The 20,307-nt window shown below is 38.8% G+C and overlaps 2 protein-coding genes across 2 annotated transcripts in view; one reads left to right on the top strand and one right to left on the bottom strand.

The window, feature by feature from the left end:
• TANC1 (tetratricopeptide repeat, ankyrin repeat and coiled-coil containing 1) overlaps window positions 1-14,016 on the top strand; it is a 72,995-nt gene extending 58,979 nt beyond the window's left edge. The window contains exons 18-25 of the mRNA XM_010563039.1: window positions 1,962-2,095; window positions 2,627-2,750; window positions 2,872-3,047; window positions 5,579-5,711; window positions 6,569-6,660; window positions 8,949-9,095; window positions 10,658-10,758; window positions 11,645-14,016. Of these exons, the coding sequence (XP_010561341.1) occupies window positions 1,962-2,095; window positions 2,627-2,750; window positions 2,872-3,047; window positions 5,579-5,711; window positions 6,569-6,660; window positions 8,949-9,095; window positions 10,658-10,758; window positions 11,645-13,013 (2,276 nt within the window). The 3' untranslated portion in view covers window positions 13,014-14,016. The remainder of the gene's footprint in view (window positions 1-1,961; window positions 2,096-2,626; window positions 2,751-2,871; window positions 3,048-5,578; window positions 5,712-6,568; window positions 6,661-8,948; window positions 9,096-10,657; window positions 10,759-11,644) is intronic.
• Window positions 14,017-14,752: 736 nt separating this feature from the next.
• WDSUB1 (WD repeat, sterile alpha motif and U-box domain containing 1) lies at window positions 14,753-18,469 on the bottom strand. Its single transcript, XM_010563071.1, has 2 exons — window positions 18,233-18,469; window positions 14,753-14,916 (listed from the first exon to the last, which is right to left on the bottom strand). Exons 1-2 carry the CDS (start codon window positions 18,438-18,440, stop codon window positions 14,753-14,755), a joined length of 372 nt encoding a protein of 123 aa, XP_010561373.1. The 5' UTR covers window positions 18,441-18,469.
• Between the last annotated feature and the right edge of the window lie 1,838 nt (window positions 18,470-20,307).

The raw sequence follows: 20,307 nt of genomic DNA, 5'->3' as shown, positions 1-20,307 counted from the left end.
TGTCTAGTAAAAGTGATAGAAAATAGCATCATTTTGTCTGCTCTTTGCTTTTGCAGAGTGCCGTTGGGCAGATCAGAGGTGATCCTTTTGAGTGGAATAGTTGGAATTCCTGACCAGAGTTTAATCCTGATGTTGTTTAAGCTGACTGGAGGAATTGTTTAGTCATTTTATACCTGGATAAGGTATAGGGAGTTATATTGTTGCTGTAATGTTAGTTACACCATGAGCTAAAAGGCTGGTACTGACAGAATAAAAAATGTGACATTTTTGAACAAGATAGTTTGTTTCCCCTTTAATGGTGATACCTGTAGGAGTTACATTCCAGTTTTTGAGATCTCAACAGTTGATGTAATTGTAACATAGTGAAGTATCAGTAAGTGAAGAGTGAATGGGTTAGATATTGTTAAAAAAAAAAAAAAAAAAAAAATTACTACTTCCTGCAGTGTTTGTAATTTCATTTAATTTCAGCATTCATTGGAATTTTTAAAAATTCTACTTCATCATGTTTGAAAATGCTAAAAAATTAGTAACAAGAAATTCACAATTTGACCAACTTCTTATTGGAAAATATATGGTATTAGGATTTAGAATATGGAGGGGAGAGTCCTTTTGCTGATTCTTGCAGAAGTTAGCACATGAACCCTTTTTCTAAACAGTGTTAACATTACTGATGATGCTTCAACACAAACAACAAAAAAACCATTTTAATTTCAAGCTCCATTTAAAACACACAGTAAGTTGATGTGAGCGAAATGGAAGAGGGGAAAAATAATGATGGGGAAAATTTTTTATTTTCAAGCTTCAATGAGTGTCCCAGGGAAAAGCAAGGAGTATAATAAGCTATAGGAGAAGGTGGCAAGTTGTGCAAATGCCTTACAGCAACACTTCAGTGTTATAGTACTGAGTAGAGTCACAAAATACTAGTGCTGGATCTGTGGAAATTACCTGCTTTCTCATAAGCCATATATTGTGAACACAGATGTGCAGTACTTTGTATGTTATGAATGTCTAAAGTAAAGATTGTATCGATGGTTTTATTATTGTGCTACATGGACGCATTTGGTACTATATTGTGCTGGACTGCTCCATCACCAGCGCATATAGGCATGCATGCAATTGCAATACTCTGGTGTTTTCAGCCAGGGCTGAGAAGGTGTCCTCTGATAGTAGTAGCTACCTGTTTAAAAGTTGCAAGGTTACTGCGTTTTAGATGGAGGTCAAGAGCACTCACTCTTGACAACATACACTGTTCAGTTCAAAAAGATTTTTAAGGTGAACTAGAAGGTTGATGCCTCTTCTGTACTGAAAAATGTACAGGAATCCCTTGAAGTCCAGAGCAAGGGTAAACACACAGGAATTAGAACTATTGATTGATAACCTACTGTGTTTTTCACCGTGAAGAACAGGGAAAGCAATTTTAACTAGTGCAGAATGAAGCTAAGTTGTCCAAGATACAGACTTTCTGCAGAGATCTAAATATCTGATGTTTGGCAATACATCACTGCTAGGGATCAAGTAAGCAGTACTACTGAAACTTGAGTTACAGTCCCTTTGTTGAATCACAGAACTGTTATCATCTTCGCCTTTTGAGAAGGGCCTGATGGAAAAAGATTAAGTTTTCTTGTCATGAAGAAAATGATTAATGAAAAAGGAACTAGAACTGCCTCAGGCTGGTGGGTTTATCGAAAATTTTCATAAAGATTCCTTTTAACCTACAAGCTGTGCACACGGTACAGTTGTTATCTTTGAGAATCATCTTTTTATTTACTAGAGAATGCCTGTGGCTTATTGACTTAACCTGATTCTGACTAATTCATTTGAGTCTGAAAGTAGTTATGAAAATCTTACAGAGCAGCTGAGCTGAAACAATTGGGGATTCAGTAATATTCCCATAACATGCATGTGTCAAAAGACGTGGTAAAACAGCTAAGAGATAATGTTGATGAAAATGCTTTCTTTAGCCCTGACAGCTGCTGCAGGAAGAGGAAAACTGGAAGTCTGTGAATTACTTCTTGAACATGGAGCAGTTGTGACGAGACCTAATCGGAGGGGGATTCCTCCACTTTTCTGTGCAGTACGGCAGGGGCACTGGCAGGTCTGACACATATTTGCAAATTAAATGGATTCCTTTGGGAAGCGGTCCTTGATTCCTCCCATCCCATCCCATCTCCCAGTCCTGTAATAAATTAGTGTAAATTTTCTAATACACATTTGCATCAGCTTCGAAGGGATGTGTTCAGAAGCTCACTTTTTAAGTTATTGAAAGCGATACAAAGGATTTTGAAGTACATTGGCTGCATGACAACCTTAGTTGTAATATACCTGAAAAATAATACATGGGAGTTAAAATATTTTATTTCTGAGACCAAGAACAGAGGCAATTTCAGATCCTCTGTACTGTTTCTGTATTAATGGAGAGAGGACCTTAGAGTCTGGAGCCTTCCTCATGCTGGACACTCCTGTCAGGAGAAGGCCCTGAATTGCAAACAGTTATGGCTTGAGTTGCGCAGGATTTCTCAATGATTGCTATAAATAACACCATAGTCCTCTTCTTTAAAAGTTCATGCTGTTATGGCTAAAATCTAAATCTGCCAATTTATTTTTAAATTGCTATTTTGTATTTCAGATTGCTAAACTTCTAGTGGAACATGGGTCTGATGTGAATTTAAGTGACAAGCAAGGCCGAACTCCACTTATGGTGGCTTCTTGTGAAGGACATTTGAGCACTGTGGAATTTCTGCTTTCTGAAGGTAGAAAATAAATAGTGATTCAAGGCTGCACAGCCGTTCCAGAGACTGCATCTGTGTGAGTTAGGTAATTTTGCTTATTAAACAGGACATCTTCATAACAAAGTTAATTTTCATTTTACAGGTGCAACTATTTCATCTCTGGACAAAGAAGGACTGACAGCTTTGAGCTGGGCATGTCTAAAAGGCCACAGGCAAGTGGTTCAGTATTTAGTTGAGAAAGGTGCAACAACTGATCAGACAGACAAAAATGGACGAACACCTCTAGACCTGGCTGCTTTTTATGGAGATGCTGATATTGTAAGTAGAACTAACAGCAGAAAAACTAAGCATGTATTGAATTTTCATAATAGAAAACAAAGCTTAGAAAAATACTGCTAACCAAAACAGAAAGGAAATTTGAGGAAGTAGCCAAGATGCTTACACTGCTAGCATCTTGACTGCAGTGCAGGTATTTACTCAGAAAAGCATTTTCTAGATAAGGTTTTAGTACCAATGTAGTTGTGATAGATAGAGCATGCTGTTGTACTTCATGAGTTTTTAAATCTCAATAAAAAGTAGCATTTACAATTTCTGTGTTGGATGAACTGGAATTAAAAAAAAAAAAAAACACAAAAAACCACCTGTGGCACGTGAAAGGAAAATATCTCTTTTCAGCCTCTGCAAACCCACTGAGGTAACTGACAGGGTCCCAGTCTGTTGGGTGCCTTAGGTGGAACAGAGACCCCAAGTAAAAGATGTGGCAGTATTATTCTTCTTCCTACAACAGATGAAATGCAGGAAGATTTTGCTTTTCCATCATAAGGCCGCATTGCTTGTCTTTGATGGGTATCTTACATGCTTTGCATGACAGGGAGAGAACTGTTAGAAATCCGTACACTTTTCATCTTGCGAAGATGGCACTGAGCACATCTTAGTGTTACTGTCCAGTCTATATATGTGGAAGTACAGGGCCTGAGGTGTAAATTCAGTTTTTCTCGGTTTGTTCCACAGATCATTTCAGAAACAGGACAACAACTGAAGTTCCTTTTTCAGTCCTGTACCTTTCTCACATACTACCTTCTTCCTCTATAGTAAATGTTACAATACAAGATTTTAAGGCATTTTAGGTGAAGTTTTTCTGAATCTGAAATGGGCCATGCCAATAACTGAGATCAAAAGTATAAAATAAGTTTAAAGTCTATGATTTAGAATTCTTTACATCTTTAAAATCACAGATTTTTGAAGTGATCGTATATTTTTGTTCTCAAGCTTCAAAACTCAGTAATTAAGCACAATTCAGAAGCCTAACCAGATAGGAATGCAATTTCCGCAACCTGCATGGTAGGGCATGCTCAAATCTGCATGCACTATAAACAGATCCAAGAGTTCACGAGGAAGCTAGAAAGAATAGCATACGCAGCCTCCTAAACTTGCTAGCATCTTTATTTCTAGAGTTGGTATATACAATGTCCTGTTTCAAAACAGCAGTTCTTGAATAAGAATGCTGCCATACAGTATTACTTGTTGTAGCACTCTAAGTCCCATTCAGCCTTAGTCAGGATTAACTTGAAATTGTAAATAAGCCCTAGATTCTGTAGTGGCTTTAACATGTTTCGGAAGTCACATCACAGAGCTATTCCTGCCACTGCAAGTGTTTCTAGGTAACACTGGGGACCTGAAGAGGGACTTCTTTCCTGCTTGGGAATGAGCGGTAGCCAGACTCCTGTACATACTTTCACTGTAGGTTACTGCACTGGAGTAGAACAGACTGCCAGTCCACCTGGTAGACTGGCCACATCAGCAGTTCATACAGCTGAACAGCCTGGTCTCTCTGCTAGAGCAACAGACAAAGGTGCAATAATACTAATTAAGAGATCACTCAGCAGGCCTGCAGCTTTCCTGTCAGTGAGAAGGATTGTTAATACCTCTCTCCATACTAGAGTACTGCCAGTCGCATTTGGGCAAGCAATGGTTATGTGAAAGAACTATTGCTTACATCAGACCTGCCTTGCTGTCATTTCCTATATGTTGCACTTTTAATTAAATATTGCTGATGGACAATTACGAGAATTACTCTGTTGCTCTGGATGCTTGGTGAATGCTTGGTGGAAGCTGATGGTGTCTGACATATTTACTTTGCTTTCTTAAACTTTTTTATTTGCCCTTGCTGCATTTTACATTTGCTGCATTTATGTCAAACTGCAGTATTAGACTGCTGTAATAAATGGTTAAGAAATGAATAAAATTACAGATGTGTTTTTCTTCATATAGAACAAGTGGTCTCTCAGCATCATAATTTGTATTTACACTGTTAACTAGCATGTTTTAAGTATCTCACATTACAGAATAGTAGTCTGTGTATTTTCTCTTTATTGTATTTGTATAGCATTGTGTCCTACCCTAGGAGCATATTCCGGTACTGCACTTCATGCTTGTCATTGTTGTGTTAGGGTGTACTTGAAGCTGAAAGCACAGGGCCTACACTGCTGCTCTGCTTTCTTCTGAGCTTACTGCCTTTACGCTTGAGTTGCTGTGTCTGCATATTGGCATGCTGAACATGAACAAAGGAGGCAACAAGCATAATGTTTTGTTCTTAGTGTTTTTCTGACACAGGTACTTCCAGGAATTTGCGGGTTGGTTTTTTTAATACCTTAATGGCAGCTCTTGAGTGCAGTTTGATTGCATTCCCATGCCGTGTTGTCTTCAATGGATTTAAAATGGCTTTAGCACACTCTGGAGTGTATACACAGTATACTTCAAGGAAGATTAGATGGTAGCTTAAATATTTCACTGTTCTGCCTCTCCTACCAAAAATCATGTTACAAGGTTTGTCTTGTTTCTTTTCACAGGTGCAGTACTTGGTAGAGAAAGGAGCAATGATTGAGCATGTTGACCACAGTGGCATGCGGCCACTGGACAGAGCTATCGGATGTCGTAATACATCAGTAGTGGTTATGCTACTGAGAAAAGGAGCTAAACTAGGTCAGTAAAACTATCCTACACTCAAGAGAAACAACTGAATATCTGCTCTGCTAGAATTACTGTCATTTCTGTAAAGTAGATTAAATAAATAAATCTTGAAATACATACTAGATTTTTGCAGGTTTTATGGTTTGCAGATGCCCACTCAAGAGAAATCAATCTCTTTCTTTTAAAGGCAGACACTCAAGACTCACTTCAGAAGTGAGGAAATGCTTAAGTAATTTTATTCTATTCCTTTCTTTGATGTATGTTGATGAGGAGATCTGGAGGAGTCAAGTCTTTATATGGTTACTCTATCATGATATACTTAAACAAGAAAATTTTCATTATGCTATTAGTGATACTTAATTCTGACACTATTAATGATTTAGATTAAGAAGTTTTACATTTAAATAGCATTCTTTTAATAAATTAGAGAATCGTACATTTTTGCAAAGGGTGGGCAAAAAATACACGTGCAAATCATGTATCATCGCTAGGCAAGCAGATGGTGCAGATGTGTACATGATAATTATTGAATCTGTAGTACCTTTAAGTCATCATTTATTATATTTGGGTACTAAGAATGATCAAATATAGATCCTTATTTAGGCCTGAACTTTACCGTGACTTTCATACTGTCCTATACTGGCTTTAGACCAGGGGTGACATGAGTCGGACCATTTAATATCTGGCTGTTATCTATGTGGGGTGGCAGGGGGCATGTATGGATGTATATGTATTTTAAATATATGCACATAATAATAGTAATCCATGCAGGTGGAATACTTAAGTAGGATTAGGCTTTCTAGTGTGAATAGGTATCAGAAACATACTTTCTTCCCTTTTGTCAGAGATCCTTAAAATTTAACTTGCAGGAAATGCAGCATGGGCAATGGCCACCTCAAAACCCGATATTCTCCTTATTCTGCTGCAGAAACTGATGGAAGAAGGAAATATACTGTACAAAGTAGGTAGATTTTTATTTTTTCTGATAGCAGAACGTTATAATTGGACTTCTGTCTGAAGGTAGATTAAAATTCTTTATACCTCCTTTTCTGTTCAAACAAGATGTGTTCTTGCACATCCTCTCATGTTGGGAATAAGACCAAGAAATCTTGAGAACCCTGGGAAAGAATAATTGAAAACTTTTGTGTAAAATAAATAAAAAAATAAAAATTTTAAGACAGCTAAGTACATTTTCTTTCTGTTGAGCAAATCGTTCTGTGAACATTTGTAGCAGTCAGTTGCTTCTTAAGAGCAACTCGGAATGTAAGGTGCTCATTTGAATGTCTTGTTGAATTAAGTGACATTTAGGAATAACTTCTCTTCAGGATAATGTTCTTTTGTGTGCTATTTAAATATATAATGAGGAAAGCGACAGCTCTTGTGATACATTCTTTTTACTAGTGGTGATATATTGCTCAGAAGAGAGACTGGAATTATTTTTGTAAACTGTGATACACCTGCATTATTTCATTAGTACAACACAGTGCTCAATGGCTTATATAAGCATAATTTAAAGTCTGTTCTAGCTAAAATACTTGTAATTTGTATGGTTTTTTTTATAAGGGCCCTCAAATCACCTTACCTCTGATTTTTGTTCTATATCAAATGGCTTTGCATAGTACAGAAGAGAGACCCTTGATGAGACTTTGGCATCATGAATCAGGGTGGACCTGCTTAGATTCTCCCAAATTCTGTATAGCAGTCTTAGGAATACATCTGGATAATTTATAGAGTTTCTTGATCCTGAAATGGGTTTAGAGCTTTATATCCAAGCAGGTGCCTTTAAGCATGGGACATCTTTCAACATAAAGGGTAACAGATTTTATGCTACAAAGGCAGTTCTGACATCCCTGGGAAGCCTCTCCCAGGGATGTCACACTTCTCTGGTGGTGTGTTGAATGCAACTCGTTGTTCAGGGAGAAGGTGCCACCATGTCACCAGCACCAATTCATTTTCTTCAGTTTCTCCTCAAGTTGCTCTACAGGTTGAACCCTGCCTGGACTCTGAGATCACAGAGTAACATAGCAGGACTTGGTACTAATATGTTTTACCAGAGGCTGAATTCCCTGCTGGTATCTACTTTTAGAGTGCTTAATTTTATTACAGTAATTTGAATGGACTTGCTAGAGCTGTGGTATGTCATTTAGCTTATTAAACTTTTTCCAGTATACTTTGATTTATTTACTTGCCAAAGTGGTTTTTAAATGGTTATTTTGCAGAGTAACACACATTTGAGCGTGCTCACAGTATGCAATAACTACTTTTCAGCTCTCCAGCTGAATAAAATAAGATAAACCTTAAATATTTTCCTTGCCTGTTTCAGCAGTAAATTTTGACCACTTAGAGTGTTAAGATGAATTAAATGATAAAAAACACCCGATGTTTATGAAAAGAAATTAACTTGTAAAATATCCATAAAATCTCTTCACCTGTCAATTAAAAGATGTGCTTTTCTATCACGCTACAAGGATGTCAGTGGGTTTTGCAAAACTGTCTCAAATCTTCAGTTTATTGTGAAGATATTCTCCAGGCATCTCTTGGAGAGTCTGAATATTTCTAGTGCATGGGTGGATCATTCAGGTAGTCAGGTTAGCTCTCTTACTCAACCTCTGTTAAGCAGTGGGAGAGTGACCTTTGACTACTTTAAATTCATAGACTCAGTCGCCCCACTAATCACAGCTGAGACTCCTAAGTGGATCTGGCAGTAGCTGGACTGCGTATTTGAATGTTGTACCAACTCTTCCTCCATCTCCCATCCAGCCCCTTCTGTTGCCAGAGGTTATTCTGCAGTATCGCCACCTGATTAAGGATACACCATTCCTGATTAAGGCTATGCTCTACTAGAGGCATCTAGGCCTTAGAGTTTTAATCAACTACATCATCAGATATTTGACTGCTCTGTTTAAAAAAAAAAAAAAAAAAAATGAATTGTATCATACATAAATTGTACCAGAAAAATGCATGTATGTACAAGTAGTACGTATTAATGAAAATATGATCCTGGTGAAATACTGTTAAAGGTATGAGTTTAGAAACAAACACAAATTCTAGTTAACATGCAAGTTCTCTCACTGTGTCTGTGTGTAAGTGTAATTCCTACTGTATGTATTTATTTTTTTAAAAAATCTGGCTCTGCGTTTTCTATGTGAAGAGCACCTGTTGGTAGATGTCAAATACAAATGTGCTTTGTTGCACCAGTATTGCAATATTAAGAGTTTGTGAAAAGCCTTTTGTTTCCTAAATTTGTAGAAAGGTAAGATGAAGGAAGCAGCACAGCGCTACCAGTATGCCTTGAGGAAGTTTCCAAGGGAAGGATTTGGAGAAGAAATGAAAGCATTCAATGAGCTGAGAGTTTCGTTATACCTAAATTTATCACGATGTCGCCGAAAAACAAATGTAAGTTTTGCTGTTAATCTGTTGCCTCTCCGGTATTGGGAATCTTAGACTTCTACTGCGTTATTGAGTTTGTACTTGGATATTTGGGGGTTTTGCTGTTTTAGAATCCTGTTCACGGTATCCTGATTTTGGGCTTTGTTGTGTCAACAAATGGGGACAGCTCGTAAGATGAGGGCATGTTGCCGTGGGGGATCTATTACAGCTGTCCTTATATAATACAGTTATTTTGGAATGATGAACTGCTGGATGTTTTTGGTACTTTTAAAAGACTAAATGGAAAATGCCACCACCACTACCCTTTGTTATCATACAGCATAACCTACTTCTACAGCTGTATTGTATGTGCTGGTTGTTTCTTTGTACCTTCACCAGCGCGTTAGGTGGCTGGTAAGAACCTGAATGACTATTGGAGCAAAGACTTCTGATTTTCTGAATATACCTTATACAGTTCCTTCTTTTCAAACAGTAACTTCTTAATTCCCTGGTCATCCAAGTTGTTCTTGGCATCTGCTCCCATTTGAAGAATTTCTATATATAGGTGTCCAGGACTTCACATAGGCAGTTCTGCCGGTGCTTTGCACAGCAGTACTAATCCTTTCTTTTCTGTGCTAGAACTACCTCTCCTGATGCCTTTCTTGCTGAGACTGGCTTTTTCAGTTGCATCAAACTAACAGCAGAAAGTGGCTCTGTGACCAACCAGTGCGTGTGTGTGCATGCCTGTGTGTTTCTTACGTTTCTTGTGTATCCCGCTGATAAACTCTCATTTACATTTTGCTAATCCTGAAGTGCACCACCTTGCATGTAAAGCTGAAGTTCATCATGTTGCTTTTGCATGATATCTCAGGATGGTTTTTTTGGTGTTAATACTTTCCAACCTCCTGTATCATCATGTTCGAGATAATTCAGTGTCATGCACGCCCCGTGCTGTGTATGGCTATTATAAAAATTAGACTTGCTTCTGCCTTCATCTTCCCCATAGCCATCTTTGCCCCCATTTCAGTTCTGCTTTGTTAATTCCAGTCTTTGGTTTAACCAATGATTTACTAAACTCTTATTCTGTGTTCTTGTTAAATGAAGACCAAATACATTACGTTCAGTGCAATTCTTCTCTAAAAATTTCATGTACCTTGTCAAAGAAAGCTCTGGACTAGTCCTAACCATTTCCTGATTTTTCTTGTTTTCCTCTAAATTCCTAGGTCTTTAACTGGCTGTTTTTCAAAACACATTCTAAAGCCTTGCTATGTGAGGTGGTCAATTTATCCTGTTAAACATGCATTCTCTTATATTTTAACATCTTTGGGTTGAAAATAACTGTATTGTATCTATATTAACATTGCTTTTTAGCTACCTTGGAGTCAGTTTCCCTTAGACATGAGAGACAAGGTTAGCAAGATGAGGTCTGCTCTCAGTCTTTCACAAAATACCTGCTCTTGCTAACTGATAAAAGGTGACTTTCTATACTGCATAAGCTGTCTGCACTTTTGAAGCAGTACCACAAATAAAAAGCATGCAGCTTTCTTTTATTGTCAATGTATAATGAGTACATTTGTTTAAATTATTAGGACTTTGGTATGGCTGAAGAGTTTGCTACCAAAGCATTGGATCTGAAACCCAAGTCTTACGAAGCCTATTATGCTAGAGCAAGAGCCAAAAGGAACAGCAGGTACTGTTGGATTCTGTGCGTCTGTCTGCACAGATTTATTTTTTACTTCCTAACACTTCCAGTAACTCTTTTCCTGTTCCGCTAGTTGTATTTGGAATTTACAAAGGAAAAGTTACTTTGCTTGTGCACTTTTCATCTGTATCAGGTCTCTGTATCAGTTAAAGCCAACCAAACCCAAAAAGCAATACTGAATACTCATTTAGGTAATTATTAGGCAGTCCAGAAAGTAACAAACTGATAGGAAGAGGGTTTATTTTAAGTGTAAGAGTGAATGGGACTCCTACTCCATGTGACTCAGCAGTGTGCTACCGAACTCCAGCGCTGCATTATTTATTACCAAGAATAACTGGGTGCTTTTATAGGACAGGATATGTTGAATCATTAGCAGTTCAAGACAAAAACAAGGGCAGAGAGGAGGAACCATCTCTTTAAGCTGGAAAAATACCAAACTACATGGGTATAGTTGAAGTATAGGGAGAGGTGCCTTTTTGATTCACCGTGTCTTTTCTAAGCAGAATAATAAATGGTCATGAAGCAGACTTTGGCAAGTTAACCACTCTGACGGTAACAGTAAAAGGCTTATGAGGAGGAGTCAGTTCCTAGTGTTATCAGCAGACTTCTGCTGCCTTCCTGAAAAAGCGTTAATAGCTTTAACAAGGGGAAGGGTTTAGCCCCGGGGCTGTGCTTTCACTGTAGGAAAGAATTTCCTGGGTTTGGAGAACATCCAGTTCTTACATTGTCACCACCTGCAGCAGGAGATGACAAATCAGAAGATTTCTTTGAAAGTGGTGGAGGTGGATTAGTGGTAGGCAATGCTGAGACTCAGATTTGCCCCAGGTTTTTATTGCTTGCCTTTTTTTCTTTTTTTTTTCTTCCCCCTAAACAGAAAGCTACTTGCTGCTCTTGCTGACTTACGTGAAGCCACACAGCTGTGTCCTAGCAATCAAGAGATAAAACGTCTACTGGCTCGAGTAGAAGAGGAATGCAAACAGTTCCAGAGAACACAGCAACAGAAGCATCAGTCTCCACAGCTACTACAGCAAATTAACAACTCTGATAATGAGGAGGAGGGCATTACACAAGGTGTGAATAACTTTAATCTTCAAGACAGGGAGGATGAACTGCTACACCCTGATGAATCCGTTTCCTCTCCGCAAAGGCTGCAGTGTTCCTTAGCTGCTTCATCATACAGCAGGACCCTTCAAGAAGGTGTTCAGCAGAAAGCTAGATCTGTGTCCCCTCAAAGCAGAACAGGCAACAAATATCTGAGAGAGCCAGGCTTGATCGTGCAGCCAACAAAGCAGGCACAGATTGTAAAAACCAATCAGCACCTGAGCTCCATCCAGCCTGGATCAAAAATGGGAAGCAGTCAATGTAATACAAAGACACAGTCATCTTTTCAGCATCTTCCTCAAAGTCCCTTGCCAGTCCGGCACTCAAAAATTCAGCATTTGGATGGGACAAGCACGTTATCACCCGAAAGTGTTTCCACAGGTCCTAGTTCTGAACTGTACAGTGAGAAGTTTATGTCCAGCCAGTGTTCCCATTCACAGCATAATGAGAATCTCTCTTCTCATTCTTTTGCAAGTAAGTCTAAAACCGCTGACAGGTTAACAGCCCCTACTGAAATGAATTTCAGTGAAGCAAGGCAGCAAAGTCCTCTAACCAGTGGTGTCTCTTCCAGTTCTCCATCCAGTAGTATGATTCTTGCCAGCTCCACCAGCAGCTTAACTTCAGCCAGTAGTTTTTCAGATAGTATTAAGGGACTAGGCCCAGACGTTCGACTCAAGGAGAGTAACGTTAATCAAGTTCAGGGTATTGTTGCTGAACACAGACCTCGCAATACCCCATTTATGGGAATCATGGATAAGACTGCAAGATTTCAGCAGCAAAATAGTCAATCCAGTCGCACTTGGCACTCTCAGGCATCGGATGGATTATCAACAACTGTTGCTTCTGGGGGCATTCAGTCCTCAAATTTTGAGCCACTCTCAGTCAAACACTACCAAACTAAAATTTCCTCTACTGCTGCTGGCCCAGGAGATGGCAACCAGAATGGTATGCAAACTAAAGAACGTGAGGAGCTTAAGTGCCAAATACCTACCCACTGTCAAGACAACAGAGCACCTAAACAAGCTTTGCATTTATACCCAGATGCTGTATCAAAACAGCAGTCTCACATCAATAAGGAAGGCCATCTAAGTCATGTCATGTCTACAAAACCAAAGCGATCATTCATTGAATCAAATGTATAAATACAATTTTGTATATTTACAGGGATGTAAAACTTAGCTCGTAACATCATAGGGTTCTATACAAAATACGGATTGGCTGGTCACTTCTGAGTTTTGAGTAAGCAGTCCGCATTGGCCAGTACTTAATGGGATAGAACCACTTTACACTGTTCCTACCATCACAGGACAGTTACAGTAACTGGAATAGCAAATCTGTGTAGAAAGAGTTGGTTAGGATCACCAATCCACCAAACTAGGACCTCAAGCAAAGAAATCCTTTCCCTTATGTTTTACCATTAAATAATACTTTCCTTTTCCATAGGGCTTTAATCTTGGCTTTTGGTTATATTACATCTCACCACTTACTTACATAATAATTGTGCCTCTATAATGCTTAAGTAAGTGCTTACTTCTCAAAACAGTGTTAAGAAAGATACCTGCTGCATAATACTCGGATCTGTATATGTATGCTTTTTTTAAAATCAAAGATAGTATTTTATCACTTTTCTAGTGGGATCTAATTTGGGTTGCATGATGTACATTTAGGAAGCATAAATAATTTGTGTATGAGTAAACTAAAAGTAAGTGGCCATGTTTTGACATGTAAATATAACTATTTTAGTAACTAGAAGAAATCAAGTAAAATAAACAGTGACATTTGCATGTGTATTGAAAGGCTTTGACCATATTGGTTATTGCACTGAAGAACACAATATTATGGCATATTAACAATAATCGCACTTTATATAGTTTATCTAATCACCTTTGGGTGCTATCTTAAAGCAGAATGATTTATTGTTTATTTGCAAAAAAGGTACAGCAATGAAATGTTCAGTAAGTGTTTTTATGGGAAACCCAAGAAATTGATGGAGTGAAGACGAAAGTTTGAGGAAAAGTGTATATACAGTTGCATGATGGGATGAAGCCGTGAAGGTTTTTTTTTTTTTGGAGGAAATAAGATTTTTATACTGGCAAAAAGAGCCTGAAAATAAACAGATGTAATGACATTCCTGTGAGTGCAATTAGGTTGGAGTGGTCAACTTTACATAGTCAGTCACTTTTCACACCTTATTTGTATGCAGTGTTTTATGTACATTGTAAACAGCCGTACCCATTTTTACAAATTCTTTTTGAGTTCGCATCATTATGCTTTAGCTTATTTATTGTTTACTGTTTCTTTGATATTTTGTACAAGTCCTATATTAGCCTTGTCCTGTAGTTCTATTTTTGCACACTACTGTATTTTTTTCCGTACAAAATAAAGATTATTAATATACCTGTGGGATGCGATGCAGTCACTGATGGTTACAGGAGAAACTCTCTCCCAACTTTTCCAACTCCATGTTCAGTAATAGGGAACAGAGAAAGACACATTTTTGTTTTTAAATTGGAAAAAGGAATACAGATTATATACTTTGCTATTTCTTACCTTCTGAAAGACTAACTTGGCAAAACCAAAACTCATAAATGTAGTGAAAATTTTGAGACAACTTTATTTGAAAAACTGTGAATCTGAATACTTCATTTCTTAAACAGATATACTGCAAAGTAAAATTACCAGTAACTTAAAAGTTTTTCAGGAATTCCCTGGGAGCTTCCAACAGTGAAGATTCTCCTAACACCCACTTAAATGACAGCCACAGATTAGAACAGAAACACATTTTTTTTTCTTTCCAGTTGTTTCTGATGCAGTTATTTCGTTTAGCTACATACAATTTCATTTCCATTAATTTTAACAAACAACTTCAAAACTAAGCGGTTTAACTGTCTTTCTGCTGAGTCTCCAGCCAGCGACTGATAGCCATTTTTAGTGTCCTATTTGGTGTAAGCATAAGAGAGGGGAGAGGAAGATTTGTCATGGGACTAGATCGTCTTCTAGTGCTGATCCAGTTTTCCATTGCTTCCTTTTCATAGGAGTAGCCATCTACAAAGAAACCACCATCAACAGCTTATGCTACCGATGCCTGGGCACTGTTATGCTGTACAGCTTGTAGCTATTTAAATTTAAAAGGGATGTAAGGGAATCAGTATTTCCAAACAGGAAAACTGACATACAGAAAAATGGTCTGTGAAAGTTTTACCATAAACTGAAACATATTTCTTTCAAATTACATAGTTAAACATACTACAATAAAATTTTATACAGCAGTATTAAGATCAAAATTTGGTTCAACCTTTCTAAATTATACTGTACTCAGCAAACTAACCAGTACAAGCTATTTTAGAAAGCACTGCAAATTTGTCAAATAAGTTACAGCTGCATAGGTTCATTGATGACTTCAAAGCAGCATATTATCTGAAAAACTCTTGCAGCTGTGTCTGAAGACACCCCCCTCCCTGCCCTGTGCCAAGAACCAGGTATGGCCTTAAGGACACATGAAATAGAGATGTCTTCAGAAAAGGCTCTGTGTGTATGTACACTCATGTTTTGCTGCTGTAGTGATTTCAGTTGGCTTGGAATTTTGCCTTGTGTGTCTGTTTGTTTGTTAGCAGCAGAGGCATGCCAGCGAGAGTCCTTTGCTAAACTAGCCCTTTCCCACCCAAGGGATTGTCTCTGATGAGGTCACGGGATTAAGCCAAGTTCATGCCTGATCTGGTGACTAAGGTACACAACAGGACCAAATTACATAAAGACTTCCTGTGTCCTTATTTGTGGTTAAGGAATTACCTACTGTACAGATAAAGTTCATTACAAGGCTGTAAAAAGGAATCATCAGAGCAAGAAACACTGAACCAGTGAGGTGGCTGGCCAGGAAACTGCATTGACAATCAGCATTTATAACAACAGTGCTTACTCAGTTCCTTTAAAGGAAATCAGGTGATGCTCATCAAGTTGCCTGGAACTGCAGTTGCTTAGCTCTTGTGATGTTTAGTTCTAAATTACTCTGAAGACACCATACTAGACATTGTCAAGCCTCACCAAGCATTTGCAAGTAATATTCTCCCCCCACCCCAGTACTTTGAGAAATACAACGCAATGTTTCTATTTGCTAGTTAAGGACAATGGGAGAGGGAAAATAAAGGGTACTGAACCATTACTATACATGAAACAGAGTTGTTAATAAAACCAGCATGTCAGTTAGTTAAAAAAAAAAAAAAAAAAAAGCCTAAGGTGGGGGAAGAACTCCCTGCCCAACAAAAAAACCCAACCAAACAACAAAAAAAAGCTGTGTACCCCCAAAAAACCCCCCATAAATGGCATATTGGTGTTAAAGTTAGTGCATGCCTTTGGTTAATAAAACCATTAGATTTTAATCACAATTTAAACAATCATTTCCATTTAGCTGAATATAAAGTTCTTGACTAACTTTTTAAAAAGTATTTTCACCTCGGGAACCCTTTATAGTTAAAAAAAAAAAAAAAGAAGGACAATGATAGCTGACCATGAATATAAACAGTTCAGGCTAGTTTCATGTTTCTATCTCTCTCTCACTGCAAAGCACCAAAATATATTATGCACGTTACATAAGACTTCCTTTTCAGTTTGAGTGATCCATAATAAGAACTGAAAGCTCATTAACATCTAAAGGCTAACACAACTAAAGACTGCTGCTGTGCAGTACTCAGCAATGAACTCTCAGCGGGCCGACCAAGCCCCGAGTTGGGCACTTGACCCTCAACGCCCATCTAGTTTCAGGATTTCAGCTCTTCCAGTCAGCACCGTAACAAGCTGCTACTTGAAGAACAGAAATAGAGGAATAAACCCCACCCCACCCTGCCACGTATTAGCACAATCACCCAGGAACACCTCCATCTGATGAAATACAAACCTGTGTCCTCCACCCCTCCTCTAAAACAGGGCGACACTCTATTTCCTTCCCCTTATTGAATATCGGCCACTTACTTCTTAACATGGAAAAAAATCTTATTTAGGCTGGTCACTTGAGTAAAAGAAATAGGCAATTTGGCATTCTACCTTCTATTTAGTTTTCCTTAAATTCTACAAAGCACAAAAGCATAAAAGTTTTACTTAACTCTTACTTAGCTTACTAACCTAGACAAAATACACAGGTCACTTCAGTTAGTTACTTTCTAATCTCAGAAATATCTAAATTCCTCCAATTTGAATCTGCAGAATTGCCCCCATCTTAAAGTCAGCCGCGTTCATACTACAGGAACTTCAGTTCTACAGTGTTAGGCAGTGAAGCAGCTAGTTAGTGAATACAGAAGTTTACGAACACAGAACTATACTTTCCTTCACCTGTCTTGCCACAAACCAACCTTTCTCCTGCTGCAATAGCTAACATTTCTGTTATTATTCATCAACTTCTATAAAAATAAAGCAGTGTGAGGAACTCCCAGATATGCCCACCCAATGTTCTGAAAAGCAGAGGAGTCCCATGCTTCAGGACAGCAGCGTAACACGCAAATACTGAAAGGCAAACGGGCATTATTTATTAGCTACTAAATACTATAATTGATCACACACTGTGAACATTTTATTTTAAAAGGTCAACAGTTTCTCTTTAAAATGCCTATTTTGTTTTGTAATATACATGTGAACAGTAACTGGCAGTAATTTTCAACTTTTCAACAAAACTATCCTGCTCTAAAGCTATGTATCCTTATTTCAAAATCATATAAAGAAAAGGATATGCAAGGCTGTCCCCCTACTGCTACTGTTTATAAGCTCAAGCCCTGTTAAGTGCAGTGCTTACCACTCTAGCAGTTAGCAAATGTCTTCATTTAATTCTCAAAAATCTGGTGTGATACCTCAAAACTGTATGAAATTAGTCACTGTTTACAGAACATAAAAAAATATACTGGTCTTTTGATGATCATATGCTCCCCCCACCAAGATCAGAACTATAAAATACTAGTTCTTCTAAAATGTTTTAACTACATCATAACATCTTCTGCTCCTTGCATATCTCAGTTCCAAGGTCTTGTTGAATTTAAATGAATCTCATTCTGTACAAACTTTTAAGTGCTATACGCGTGGTGTGCTAAGAGTAGTAATGAGCCTGGTTTTTGGTCATGTCCCCTCCCCCTCCCCCAGGGTGCACAATTCCATTTTGCACTTACGGAGACAACTCTGTAATTAGGCTTGTAATTACATTTGCAAAAGCACACAAAGGAAGGAACATAACAGTATTATTCTCTGTATCAGCGATGTAATTGGGCAAATTAAACATTTACCACAGTTCTGTTTTGTTGCAACAGCTATTTGATTTTCGTGACCCCACACCTATCTTTACCCTTAAGCAATTCATTTTAGTCAACGCTGTTTAAAGACATACCTGCTGCAATGACAGGATCCTTCATAAGCTCCCTTGTTATAGGGCACAAGAACTCATCAGGGATAGTAACAGAAACAGAGATCATTGTCATCCGCAATTCTTCAATTTTCTGGAGGACTTTACTGCGCAGGCCTAGAGACTCTGAAAAGTTAATTGTATGTGAAGCGGACAACACAGACATGTACGGCAAAGAGGTTAGGCCTTGCATTAATTAGGAGTTGTGTTACAGGAGACACAGCTCCATCTCACCACCCCCACCTAATACAGAAAAATCTGCAGCCACCCCTGGCCGCCACTACAAACAGCCCAACTACAGCATGTCACTCATGCTGGCTAACAGTAACTCTGTGGAGTAATGAAAACAAACAGTAAAACACATGCAAGTGCAACACTGCTGCAAAGACACAGCTACCCAGCAGAACAGCATTTTAGTTAATGCATAATAGAATCACGCACATTGCCCCCATGTGCAAAGCTAACTGCAGATAAAACTGAGATGGGGTGGAAGATAGCAGTGTTTCTCCCTTGAAACTGGACTACGTAAGTGACAGTGTGACGGCGTAAAGAGTGCACAAGAGCCACCATCACCTTCAAACAGAAGGCTACCTCACAGCAAAGCATGTGAATGACTACTCATCACCCTTGAACCAGGTTTGCCCTGCAGTTTGGCACAGGGTCATATTTATGTCACCATTATGGACATAAAGTGCTAAAGTTGTCACATATCAGTAGAGAGGCATTCAGATGTTGCTTAATCTCCCCAAAAGTCTAATTCCAATAAGGCTGAGCACACTTAACAGAAGGACTCTGCTGTTGGTGTAGCATTACACAAAACAAGATGAGAAGGATGTGGTATTACTCCACTTCCAACCCTCTGTGTACCAGCTTAGTGGTTTACCAGTGCCCCTAGGCACCAGGCAGTCTGGATTCCAGTGTGCTTTTTGGCTGGGCAGCATAAAGTCCAGCTTTCTCACTTCCCAACTGTATACATTAACTGCTCTTCCAGTAGAATATTACACCAAACAGGACAGCAAAATTCACTGACACTGTAGCAGGATCAGGAGACTCCATTAGGAGGTTCTGGCCCCTGTTCCTTACATTCTTCACACTGCATAATTGAAGAAAAAGCATACAAAGTAGAACCATTCCCCCAAGTATAAGCTTACTAGGATATATTTAATCTTCTACCTCTGAGCCATGTCTGCACAACACACATAAAATTAGACTCACACAGAGGTTCTGAGACTTTGCATCCAGGCCTTACGAGTTCTTGTGACTCTCTTACTAGAGATCAAGAACGACGTTCCTACTTCTTGAATTCAGGCCACCATTAACATATACATTGACCTTCACTGTAAGTGGTAACATTGAGTGCCAATTTACAAAATGGAAGCATGCAGCACCAAGAATAAAACCACATGCCAGTTGTAGCAGTTCCATTCCTTAGTGTGATTTACAGTTTGATTGACCCATTTTTAAAAATGGTAAAAAGGAGGAACCTGGGAACTATCGACCAGTCAGCCTCACCTCTGTGCCTTGTCAGAACATGGAACAGATCCTCCTGTAAGCTATGTCAAGGCATATAGATGACAAGGAGGTGATCAGAGACAGCCAAGATGGCTTCACAAAGGGTAAATCATGCCTGACTAATCTCGTGGCCGCCTATGACTGCTTTGGTGGACAAGGGAGGATCTGCTGATGTCATCTACCTGGACTTCTGTAAGGCCTTTAACGTGGTACCAGACAACATCCTTGTCTCTAAATTAGATGGATTTGATGGATGGACTGTTAGAAGGATAAGGAGTTGGCTGGCTGGCTGTGTCCAAAGAGTCGCAATCAGTAGCTCAATGTCCAGTAACGAGTGGTGTCCCTCAAGGGTCCGTACTTCGACCAGTACTATTTACTGTCTTCACCAGCGACACAGGCAGTGGCATTGAGCACACCCTTGGCAAGTTCGCAGGTGACAGCAAGTTGAGTGGTGCAGTTGATTCGTTTGAGGGAAGGGATGCCATTCAGAGGGAGCTTGGCAGGCTTGAGAGGCGGGGGGGGGGGGGGGGGGGACAAAAGAAGGGGGG

Source organism: Haliaeetus leucocephalus, unplaced genomic scaffold, assembly GCF_000737465.1.
Source record: "Haliaeetus leucocephalus isolate CR32 unplaced genomic scaffold, Haliaeetus_leucocephalus-4.0 Scaffold163, whole genome shotgun sequence".
NCBI classification, from domain to species: domain Eukaryota; kingdom Metazoa; phylum Chordata; class Aves; order Accipitriformes; family Accipitridae; genus Haliaeetus; species Haliaeetus leucocephalus.
Note: the sequence above shows the minus strand (reverse complement) of the source record. Positions and strands in the feature narration are given on the sequence as shown.